At 40.0% G+C, this 12,377-nt stretch overlaps 1 protein-coding gene across 1 annotated transcript in view; it reads right to left on the reverse strand.

Moving 5' to 3' along the window:
• Positions 1–8,870, reverse strand: part of BLOC1S6 (biogenesis of lysosomal organelles complex-1, subunit 6, pallidin) — a 13,925-nt gene extending 5,055 nt beyond the window's left edge. Inside the window, exons 1-3 of the mRNA XM_004687836.2 lie at positions 8,710–8,870; positions 4,348–4,504; positions 145–232 (exon numbers count right to left, since the gene is read on the reverse strand). Of these exons, the coding sequence (XP_004687893.1) occupies positions 145–232; positions 4,348–4,504; positions 8,710–8,791 (327 nt within the window). The 5' untranslated portion in view covers positions 8,792–8,870. The remainder of the gene's footprint in view (positions 1–144; positions 233–4,347; positions 4,505–8,709) is intronic.
• Between the last annotated feature and the right edge of the window lie 3,507 nt (positions 8,871–12,377).

Genomic DNA, 12,377 nt, shown 5'->3' on the forward strand with positions numbered 1-12,377 from the left:
AAAAAAAAAAAGATAATCCTAAATTTTAGCAATGAGAAAAAAAAAAATCCTAAACATACATAAATAAGTACCAAGTCAGGAGGACAAACATAGCTATTTCTAAAACAAACTACCATTAAGCTACACCAATTAAATCATACTTACCAAAGCATTAATATCCAACATAGAATGACATTCTTTAAATTTTGAAATCTCTTGTTCCAGTGTGTCTAATAATATAACTTGGTTCTGTCTGAAATAAAAGCACAGATGGAAAATAAATTGTACATAATTATAAGTGTTCATTCATTAAAAGGAAACATATTACTCCTGGTTAATGTTAAAAGTTAAAAATTAAGCTGAAAATTTATTAACTTTTCCAAGGGTTATCTATTTTAACATAATGTTTTCAAAATAATATTCCAAAGTTATATTTTGGTAACTAAATTTGTCTTTCATTCTTGCTCAAATTTCTGATTCTAAAAACTAAAATAGTCAAATCATTTAACATTATTTTTAGCAGCTCACTATATTACCCAAAAGTTTTTACATGATTTTACCCAAGAAATTAAAAAATAATAAATTGCAACATTCCTGTAAGAAAACTGAAGAGACATTAACTGTTCAAATTGAAGACGGGAAAGATAAGTCAAAAGGAAAAAATAACAAAATGAAAAAAGCAGTACAGATTCACAACCTCTTACCAATAACCAGTTGTGTGATTGAAAATTAAGCATTTTTTTAGGCCTACATGTCTTCATTTATAAAATGAGACTATCAGACCAGATAATGTCTAAAGCTCCTCATTAAAATTCTAATTCAGGGGCTCTCCCTGGTGGCGCATCCGGTTAAAGCACAACACAAAGAAGCTAAAGTCACTTCAACATGAGTTTGATCCGCAACCTGGAGGTGATCCACATGGCGTTGCAGACATCTCCTGACCTGCCCACCACTCCCCTCAGCAGTGTAGGTTGTCAGTCGGCCTGTTCTGCTCCCCATGCCGTCTCTGGTGAATCCTCTCACCACTCCTGCACCTCTGGCCTGTACCCCAGTTCTGCTTACATTAAGTAAATAAATCTTTAAAAAAAAATTCTGATTCAAGCCAATGCTAGGATCTCAGGAATAACAGATACCAATAGGTCACCCAGTTGAAGATTTTAAAGAATACTATATACAAAGAAAAGTAAGATGTGATTTGCTTCTAAAACTGTTAAACAGAGAACAGTGACAGAAAAAAAAATAGCTATGAAGAAACTGAAAAGGGGTTCCAGCATCCCCATCCAGCACTGAACTAAGCATATCTCACACATCACACACAAGTCTGACCCCTCTGCTCTCACTAAAGACTACAGAAAGTGAAACAGATAAAAGATGAGCAAGGAACCCAACAAGTCAATGTTTCAAGATAAGCAGGGCAGCAAAAACTGACTATTATAATGGAAAACAACAGAAAAAAAAAATCAGCAAAACCCAAAGTTAGTTCTTCAAAAGATCAATAAAATCTATAAACCTCTATTCAGACTTACGAATTAAAAAACAAAAGAAAGACAACATGAATGCTAATATAATTTATAGGCTCACTGCTACTAATCCTATGGACACTAAAAAGGTAATAAAGGGATACTGTCAACAACTCTGTCTACAAATTTGGTAACTCTGGTAGAAATGACTAGTTTCTTGAAAGACACAAAATTACACAGATAATCTAAGCAGGTCTATCTCTCTTAGAGAAGTTAAATCATTAAGAAATAATGTTCCAGAAACAAAAGTGTCAGGGCTAGACAGGGCTGGTGATTTCTACCAAATACTGAAGGAAACAATATATCAATTCTCAAAATCTCTTCCAGAAAACAGAAGCAGAGGAAGTACCTCCTAACTCATTCTATGAGGCCAGCCATTACCCTAAAACCAAAATCAGATAAAGACATTATAAGAAAGGAAATCTACAGACCATTATCTTTCATGAAAACAGATGTAAAATCTATGTTGTAGAATTAAGAACTTGTCTGAACTTTAGTTCAGGCTCCTGACTTGGCACTGCTAAGGTCCTTAGAGTTTCCCAAATACTAAGTATATCCTTGTTATTTATAAGTTGTTTGGTTCACACTTTATGCTAATGGAGGCCCCTAAAGCTTTAGAACACAGACTGGTCATGCCACCAGCTTTGAGAATTGGGAGTTTCAAACCCACCTTTAAAAGCTTATACTCCAGAGAAGGAAGTGGGGCTGGAAATTGAGTTAAATTACACATCCAACAGCCCAATCAATTACTCCTATGTAATGAAACCCCAGTAACTCTGGACACCAAAGAACAGTGGCACTTTGAGAATGGTGAACACATCAAGGTACCATGAAGGTGACGCACCCTAGCTGCACTAGAAGAGGCCACAGATGTTCTAGGGTTGGGACTTTTCCAGACTTTCCCCTCTGTCTCTTTATTCTCTTCATTTGGTCAATGCTAATCTGTGTTCTTATATATACACACACACACAGATATATTTTACATAACTCTTCATCTTGCATTTTTTCATCTCAGTTGTAATCCCTATGAACTTCCCACCACTTCAACATGTGACATCACCATAGTCCCATTTGCTCTTCCCACCCCGTTTTGATCCTGTTCCCCTCTCCTCGTCAGTAGAATGTCTCTGGTTTATAGTTGTTAGTGGATGACCTTTTTTATTTTATTGCTGAGTGAAACCATCTGGTGTTTTTCTTTTTCTTTCTGGCTTATTTCACTAAGCATGACCTTTTCCAGTTCCAAAAGATCATGCTTAATCTGTGTTCTTGATAATAAAACTATAATTATGAGGAACAGCTTTCATGATCCATAAATCTGGACACTCTAAAAGTAAGTTCCCGAGGATATCTAGCTAAAATATAGTGGGACAGAAATGAGTAAGCTTTCTTTCCCTTCAAATTTTGTATAATCTGTAGTAAATATACTGAACATGATTATGAAGTGTTGATAAAATATCTGAGGAATGATCCACTGAGGAAAAGCTGTTTTCTTAGAAGGTCCAAGGCTGGAGTTGTCTCAGGAAGCTCCTCTGAGGCTATTCACAATTATACTTCCCTCACTAATATTAGGGATCTGGATCCAAAAAACCTCTTTTTCCTTTATTTCCAACGTTGTTATAATGACAAATTCACATTAAAAAAATCATTTCCTACATATAAGGGATCATATTAGTGCAATAAGCCCGAAAGAAAGGAAAAATACCAGATATTTTCACTCATAGCAAAATTATAAAGGACCAGGGGAGAAAATAATAATAATAATGAACAACTATATACCAGAGACATTTTACGGGTGTGGAGTGGTAAATGGGATCAAAAATGGGGGGTGAGGGGGAAGTGCACTGGACTATGGTGATGACACATGGGTGACTTGGTAATGGGAAGCCCACGGGGATTACAACTGAGATGGAAAAAGGCACAAAATGATGTAAAGATAAACTACTATATTATTAAAACAATAATTCCCTATATATAAAAATAAAATTTGTTCTTGGTTTTCCTTGCCCATTATTAGCTACAAAGTACATTTAATTTCCATCTAACCATTACTTTCCCCACCTTTTTAGGCCTGCCTCTCAATAATAATCTTTTTTTTAAAGAGATTTATTTATTTACGCACACAAGAACTGGGTTGTAGCCCAGAGGTGTGAGGGGAGGGGGGAGAAAGATTCACACCAGAGACAGAGCAGGGAGCAGAACAGGCAGGTCTATTGAAACACACTGGGGAGGGGAGCAGTGGGTGAGACAGGAGAAATGTGCTGGGCCATGAGGGAAAACTCCCTGGATAGAACTCTTGCTGCACTGGCTGCCAATAGCTTAACAGTGATGACTTTAACCCCTGCGCCATCTGGAGGGGGCCCTCAAAGGTAATCTTAATGAAGATCAAACTGTTTGATGAGTCAGGATTAAAACCTAGATGCCTCTCATGCTAGTGCTCTATTCCCTATATCTATTAATCATGAAAATTGTGGGTAAAAGGGGAAAAACAGCAGCTACCAGGAAACATTTTCCTTTCTCTAAAATTTGCTTATTACCTTCTCTTAATTCTCAGGAAACATTAAGAACTGCTTATTGATCATATTCAGCTGTTTAACTGTTATTTCTATCACTAGGAAGTATTTTTCAAGTTACTTAACTTCTCTGAAGCTGTTTCCTGAACTGTAAAATGGTATAATATTAGATGCTTCTTAAAATGGGTGTCAGGAATTGAGATTAACCATCCACTCCAGCTGATATCACTAAAATAGATTCAATTTCATTAATTGTTACAAAATATTACACACTTATACAGTAAAGTATGGTTATGACAGAGAGCAAATGATTGCATCTATGCTTTTTGTTAGCTCACGTGAGTTCCTGGAGCGCTTGTTTTGATCTCTGCAGATCAGGCAGGTAGTGAGAAAGCAATCCTTCTGCCAATTGCTCCACAGCTTTGTCTTCTACAGTCTTGTCTTCTACAGTCAAGTCTTCTATTAGCCCTTCATCTGGAGAAGTGTCACTTAAACCTGATCCCAAACAAAAATCAAATTTAGGAAGCTTTTAAATTGACACAAAGAGAACAGAAGGTAAGGAAGGAGAGGAGGAGGCTGGCGGTGAGGTTTGGAGCACATATACTGAAGGTATCCTTTTCTTTTTTAACTTTCTTACCTTCTGGATGTTCTCTAGAAACAGGTTATAAGTCCTCAAAAAGTTGTTTTTAAGCTACAAGTGTAAGTCAGACTAGGTTAAAAAATTAACGTGTGCAAAATTCTGTATGTGTATTTTTCAGATCAGACTTGTATTTTTCAGTGACTTTTTAAATTTTCTTTCTTTATATATATTGTATTATCAGGTGTAGTCCCCACAGAATTTCCACCATCAAAACACCTGTGCACCATCACGGCAGTCCCTTGTGCTCTTCCTGCCCTCGTTTTGATCAAACTCCCATCCCTCCCGAGAATGTCTGATTTATAGTGGTCTATTTTTGTTGTGTTGTGTTCTTTTGTTATTATTTTTTCCCTGATTCCTTACTGGTTCCCTTATATTCCTCCTGTAAGTGAAACCATCCAATATTTTTCTTTTTCCTTCTGACTTGTTTCACTGAGCATAGTCCCTTCTATCTTCATCCATGTTGCCCTGAATGGCATGAGTTTATCTTTTTTGATTGCTAAATAAATATTCCATTGTTTATATATACCACATCTTGATCCAATCATCTAATTTTGGACATTTGGGTTGTTCCCAAGTCTTACCTATTATAAATAGTGCTACAAGTTTTCAGTGACTGAAAATGTCTGAAGCATAAAATTGAGGAAATGAATGAATAAAAGCAAATTTTCAAAAGCATGAAAATTTGAAATATTATATATTTTTCTAAAATGTAATGCTTAAAAAATGTATTTCTTAGTTCTATGGTAGAATATGGGCCAATATTTTACAAAGTTTGATATACTACTTACATGTTAAAAGTAGGGTATAACATTTGTTAGAGAGGAGGAGAGGGTTGTCTAGGAATCTCTGTTCTCTTGAGATCCAACACTTTAATTTACCTTGGAAAATACTGTATAACTGTCTTGTGTGTAATCCAGATGAGAGGCCAGGAACTATTCCTCACACTTTTTCTTTGAATAATAATAGTATAAGCATTGTGCCAGGCATACAAAAATGTCTAAAACAAATACCCATCAATCACTCCTTAAACTACCAGAAAAAAACACAAAACAATTTCTAGACAGAGTTCAATTAATGGTTTGTAAGATTTTAGAATTACTGGATTAGAATGAGAAAAAAGTGAGATGGTCAATTATTACTACTGAAATCTAAAAAGCATTCTTTTTAAAAGCTAATATTAAACTCTGACACAGTTCTCTTCAATCATCATCTGGTAATAATCAATGACATCAAGTTAGATCATTATGTATACTATACTTATTGGGACATATTGCGTAGAGTGGATTGCAAGTATATACAGTTTTTACCACAAATATAAATTTTGACAAGATTAAGGAAAACAAGATGCTGTCACATTCAAACTTGCAGCAATCAAAATAAAATAGTATAATTTTTACCTGGGTCCTGAGAAACATATTAACAAACTTTGGAGTTCTCAAAATTGCCAGGCAACAGCCAAACAGGTAAGACAGAACTAGAAACACTCCGTAAGTGAAGTAAAAATGTAATGTGAAAAGTGGAACATCTATAGATGTGAACAGATTATATCTGAGAATTAATGCTGTTGCTTAAGATTTGGTTAAACAGTACAAATAACAGCTACTCTAGGAAAATATCAAAAATGAATATTTCGAATAAACATAAAACCCAAATAATGATGCAATGACGTATAAAGAATAACAACTAAGACAGCTCTTTTATCATTTACATAAATTTTAACTCACAGGCCCACTTTATAAAGAACAATCCCAGTCTGCTGGCTAATTTTAGAAGAGTCTAGCTACACAAGTATCTACATTTAGTTACTAAAGTCAAGATACTTTATATGGAAGAGTAAGGAAAAAGTCCCTACCCTAGCCATACAAGACATACCTGCTGTGTGTGTGTGTGTGTGTATACACACTAGATTCTGAGGTTACAATAAATTAGGAACTCCCCTAAAACTGCTCAATACAAGGGAAGCAGAGAATGTGAAAAGCACCATTAGAGATACAAGGACGATCATTTTTATCAGGGAAGCCTAATAACAATTCCTTAAGGAAGTGTGCACATTTAAGCTGTGGCTTCAAAAGTGAATGGACTTTTCATTTTCTCTTAAGACTTACTAATTATAAAAATTTAAAATACAAAAGGGGGTGGGCAAGCATAAGCTGAAAGGAAAAATATTCCTTTCTCATTTTCTTACTCCATAAATCATTCTGGAGTTTCTTACGTAACCTCAGGGGAAGGGAGGTACCATAAAAAATGTCTTTTCACACCTATGCATAAATCCTGTTTTTAATCGCATAACTAATATTCATACTGTTCTGTAACTTTTCCCTTAAATATCCTAGCTATTTGTCCATATCTACCTGGATCTACTGCATTTTCAACAGAACAGAATTTTACCATATTTCATTTAACTAGCCCATTATGAATTGAATGTTTGTATCCTGTCCCTCTCCCCCAAATTCATACAGTGAAGGCCCAACCCTCAAGGTAAGCTTTGGAGGTGGCGTATGGCGTATTAGCTGAGGTCATGAGGGAGAATCCCCATGATGAGATTAGCATCTTTAAAAAAAAAGGGGGAGAGAAACCAAGAGTGCTCTCCCTCTACAAGTCAGGCACTGACAGAAAACATCCATGTTCGAGAGGAAGAGGTTCCTCACCAGAAACCTAATCTGCTGACACCAAGATCTGGCACTTCCTAACATGCAAAGCTACCTTCCTAAAAGACTGCACAGATATGCAGTCCCCTCCAGCAATTTGTAAGCATTACTATTTCCATGTTTAAGAGTTTTAAGACTGGAATGAAAGGAATTTAATAGGGGTAAAGAAAACAGTAGTAGAAAAGTAGAAATAGAGGATTAGTCTGGAAAGAGAAGGTAACTTGGGGTGTCTAGAACAAGAGCAAATTATTAGTGAGGTATAAGACCATCTGGTCAAACTATGAGAACTCCTGAATGCCAAGCTAATGGGTTTGGACCTTTGCTTACTAAGCAGTAACAAGCCATCAGAGTATCTAGTCAAGGAAGCAACACAATTGGAACTTTATCTTAGGGTCCGTGATAGGACAGCAGTGAGGCAGCTGTGCCAGAGTAAAAGACTGGATGGGAGGATAGCCTTACAATTGTTGTAACAGTGAAAATAAGAAGAGGAGATGAAATTCATGTAGTAGAATTCTTTAGACTAAAAAGAAATAGGAAGCAAGAGAAGAGTCAAGAATAATTCCAAAATTTCAAGTGAAACTGACTTAGCACTATTCAGGATCAGATGTCTGGTCTATTTGTATACCTGTTCTATGTGAGAGTAGTGCAAAACAACCAATTCAAAATAATCTGCAAGCAGATGGAAGAGCAAGTAAGAATTAAGAGAGGGGCCCAAACTGCACAGACATACAAGGAAATTCTATTTACAGAGCAATTTATGAGGATATGAAAAGGGGGAGATCATTTACAGTAGTATTTTGAGGTAAACCCTGTATTTCTGGAACAGGAAGTAAAAGAAAGGGTACTTCCAACGCAGTGCAGCTTTTCTTATCTAAGGCACGTCTTCATTTGAAGTACAGAAAATAGAAACTGCTTTGTGTGACGGTTTTCTCAATTCTCCAAAAGACGGTGCAGTAATAGTCCATTCTAGATACATAGCAAGTAAATCATTCGATGAATGCTTTAGGTCTTAACTTGCATCTACAACTGGGGTTGAGAAAGAACTGGAGGCACAGGGATGCAGTACTGTCAACAGGCACGACGGGATTTCCCAAGTTACTGGTCACTCATACTGGACACACCAATTATCTGAATGACCAGTGACCAATCAACTTTCTGACAAATTCACCCTCAATCACTAACGTAGGAGAAATAATCAACGATGTGCAGGTGCCAACACACAAACTCCTCAGAAAGCCTCCAACAGCGCCCCAAACACCGCTTCCCTTTCAGACCTCCTTTCCCGCCTGTCGCGCTTGGAAACAGGCCAACGCGGTTGCCCACTTCCGCGCCGGCGCCGGAGCTGCTCCTAGGTTTATTCCCTCGGGGCAGCGCCGGAGACCAGCCCCCCGACTCGGCCTAGGGTCACGTACCCGGCGTCTGCTCCCCGACTGCCCGGCCGTCGGGTGACCCGGCCAGGGCCCCCTTGGGAGACGGCGGCCGCGAGACACTCATGTCCCTCCCGCCCGGACCCGGGAAGGGCCGTCGTGCGGACCGTAAGGGGTCAGAAGAAAGCACCTAACGAGCCCAGCTCTGGGCCGGACAGCAGCGGCAGTCGCACGCGGAAGTGACGGACCGGAAGAGTGGGGCTCGTCGCACGTGATCTCGAGCCCACTTCCCAGTTTTCTGCTCCGCCCACCACCTCCTCACCCCTCCGACGCTCCCGGCGCGCCGCGGATTCTGCACTGACGTATCTGTGGGTCGACGACGCCGAAGCAGTAGCTTGGGCTACGCTGAGGTCGCGTGCCTGCGACCCGAATGCGGTGGCGGGGGAGGGGAGGGGGGAGGCGGGACTGGAAGCGGCGGACGGGGAGCGCTCGGAGCCGGGTCCGGGTCCGGGCGAGCAGTCAGCCTTTGTTCTCGCTGGCCTGGCTGAGCTTTCTAGTTTTGTGGGGGTGTTAAAGAAACCACTTAGGAACAGGACTGCATGATTTCCCTGACTTGGACTACTTAAAATTTCAGTATTCTACTTTCTGAGCCTCATTCAGCCTTGCTAGTTGAGGGTTTGCCACGATTCTGGTCTCTAATCTTTGATTGTAGGTGAATGATTTAAGTCCTGGGTGATAGCATCTATGTAACAAATTCAGCCAAAGTACCAGAAACTGCCCTTCCTGAGATCCTGTGGATAGATGTCGTGAGTTTTGAGAGGAAAACATTAAAACCAGAAAGACGACTGGAGGCACAGGGATGCAGTACTGTCAACAGGCATGACCCACAGTTAAAAAGGCAGGCACACGACAATTAAAAAGAATTAGCTATGTGCTCCCTGTCTCAGACCTTCTCAACTCCACTATAATAGCGGCCTTATGTTGCTCCCCAAAACTGTCTGTCGAAACAGCTTTCTATGCTCCAGTTAAAACGTTTTAAAAATGAGAATATATGTCAAGGTCTCAAAAAGTCTGCCTGCTCCCCATTGCCCTTACCAATGCATCCACACCTCTTTCTCTTCTTCTTTCTTCCTTAGATTAACTCTTCTTTGCTACCTGGTAGGCTGAATACCCACCCTACTCCCTAAGATCTCCTTATTCCCAAAACCCTGTAAATATGTTCAGTTTCACTTCAAAGGGCAATTTAGGTGGCTCACAATCTTAACATAGACTGGCCTGGATTGAGTGGGGTCATTGTCATTACAGGGGCCTTCAAATCTGAAAAAAGCAGAAAAGTTGAGTGAAGAGAGAGATGTGACTGTGACAGAATGATTACACAGATGCAACATTGCTGGTTTTAGAAATAAAAAAGAAAGGTGGGGGCACTAGTCAGGACTGTGGTGACCTCTAGAAGCTAGAAAACAACAAGGAAAGGCATCATCCTAGAGCTTTTAGAATGGACCACAGCCTTGTCAAGGTGGTAAATTAATCCCGATGAGATTTGTGTTGGAACTTGACCTACAGAATTATAAGATAGTAAAAATGTATAGCTTAAAAGTATGGCAGCTCATTATTCATTACTGATGGAGGAAGGAATGCAGGGGAGGTATCACAAGACTGAGTCACACAAAGGGGATAGGTAGAAGGGGCTAGGGCAGCAGTTGACACAGCCATAAAATCAAGATCCTCAGGCACCAAAGCCAGGATGCCTGGCACCCAGGGGAAGATTAGGACACGGAGATGGAGATGAAGCTCCCTAGAGAATCTCTGGTCCCCTCAGATTCTATTCAAAGTCAACAAACCTAGGCTCACAAGGAGTGAGCCCCTCCCAGAGAGAAGGAGTCTATGTCAGGGCCATCTCTCCACCAGCATGGGGCCACCACCTCTGAGACCTGTGCCTATGCAGGTGCTTCTACCCACTCTCCCTCTGCGGGCAGCAGTCTCCTGCCTCCCCATGGCCCCCAGCCTGTCTATGACCTGTACCATGCAGGACTTCTCTGCACTGATCTCCCTCAGCAGAGGCCACTCTCCTAATGTTGGACCTGTATTGAACCAAGCTAACGCCATTTTGTGCTAACTGCCTTTTCTGCTTCTGTAGCCTGCTTGCTGCTTGCTGAGATAGGAAATTCCCCAAGTAACTTTGCTGTAAGAGGAAGAAAACTTGTAAAATTAATTAAATTGATTACTGTCTTCAACAGGACCAGGATATGGATCATATGATCAGATCATAGGATCCTAGGGCCCACTGCAAGAATGTTATCTCTGTAATAACTAAGTTTTGTTTCCTTGCCTGTAGTATATACAAACTGGTTTCTATAACTGCTCGGGGCCACACTCTCTAGAGGGTGTTGGTCCTGGCTGGCTGGTATTCCGAAGCCCAAATTAATCTTGAATCTCTGTCTCCACGTTGCCTGACTGCTTTCTTCCAGCTGCTCCAACACTAAGACCGCCTGCCTGCAACCATGAAGGTCTCTCTCTCTGTAAACCTGTCCCTCTCCAGGCAGATCTTCCTGCCCAATATGCAAGTGTCTTTTCCTCTCCTGTCTCTTTCTAATAAACTTCCTCTTTAAATATAGCTGAGTCTTGTCTCGTGAAGAATCTAGTCATGTGCTGCTGAAAGGGAAGCTCTGGTGAAACCCTTCCCAGAGTGAACCCTAGGACCCCGAATTCAAAAAACAACATCATTAACCACAGCAATGGAAAAGTAATGTGCCTTCAAATTTCCCTTGTTGCACCCAACCATATTCCTCAAACTATGCTCATCCTTCAGCCTGGGATATTCTATTCTTTTCAAGGTCTTGCCCATTTTTCAAGTCTCAGCCTTAAATCATTTACAATCTCCCTTTTTATTCAGAAGATACAGTAATAATTCTTTCTGAGTGACAAAAGCATCATCCTGCTGTTGATCATTTAATACAATCTTGTACCAGTTATTTCTTTAACTTTCCTTTGTTGGGTTACAAGCTTAAATTCTTACAGAGATTGTTACAGGGCAGGGAGAGAGGCACCTCTGAACCCCCAAACCTGCCTGCTCTAAATAAATTCTGCCATCTGCCATATGAAGACAAAACACATAAGACTTTAATGAAAAGGAACTTTAATACAGTGAGTATGTAACAGGTACAGGTTTCATGGACTCCGCCCCCACTCCAGATACTGGAACTACTAATCCCATCAGTAACAAGGAGAAGCACGCTGGGACTTGAGGGCAGAGCTGAGCAGCCAGGTTGGAATAAAACCTGACCTGTGGGCTCTGGGGGTCTTTTGGCCTGGTGGTTCGAGGCTGATGTTTTGGTTCTCGATCAGTTTTCAGCGTGCTGGTGGAGTCCAAGTCAGCAGAACTGGTAGGACATTCTAGTTAACTTGTATTTCTCTCCCTTTTTCCCTGGGTTATTCCTTTACCTTTCTCCTTATAAATAAATCCATTATTTAACCTTTTTGAGTGTGTCCATAATACGATTGAATCGTAAGCACGCAGGTGAAGACCCACAGACAGGCAACCTAATCCATATTGGGGTGCCCTGTAACAAGTATACAATACAAAAGACAATATAATTTCTAAATCAAACACCTGAAGTTACCCATCCCCTCGTGGGTAAACGTCAACCCAAAAGGGATTGGCCCAAAGCAAGGCCTGAAGCCTGCCACAAAACTAAAGCACCTTCTGGCTGGGA

The sequence above is a fragment of the Condylura cristata genome, unplaced genomic scaffold (genome assembly GCF_000260355.1).
Source record: "Condylura cristata isolate star-nosed mole 26May11 unplaced genomic scaffold, ConCri1.0 scaffold00023, whole genome shotgun sequence".
Lineage (NCBI taxonomy): Eukaryota > Metazoa > Chordata > Mammalia > Eulipotyphla > Talpidae > Condylura > Condylura cristata.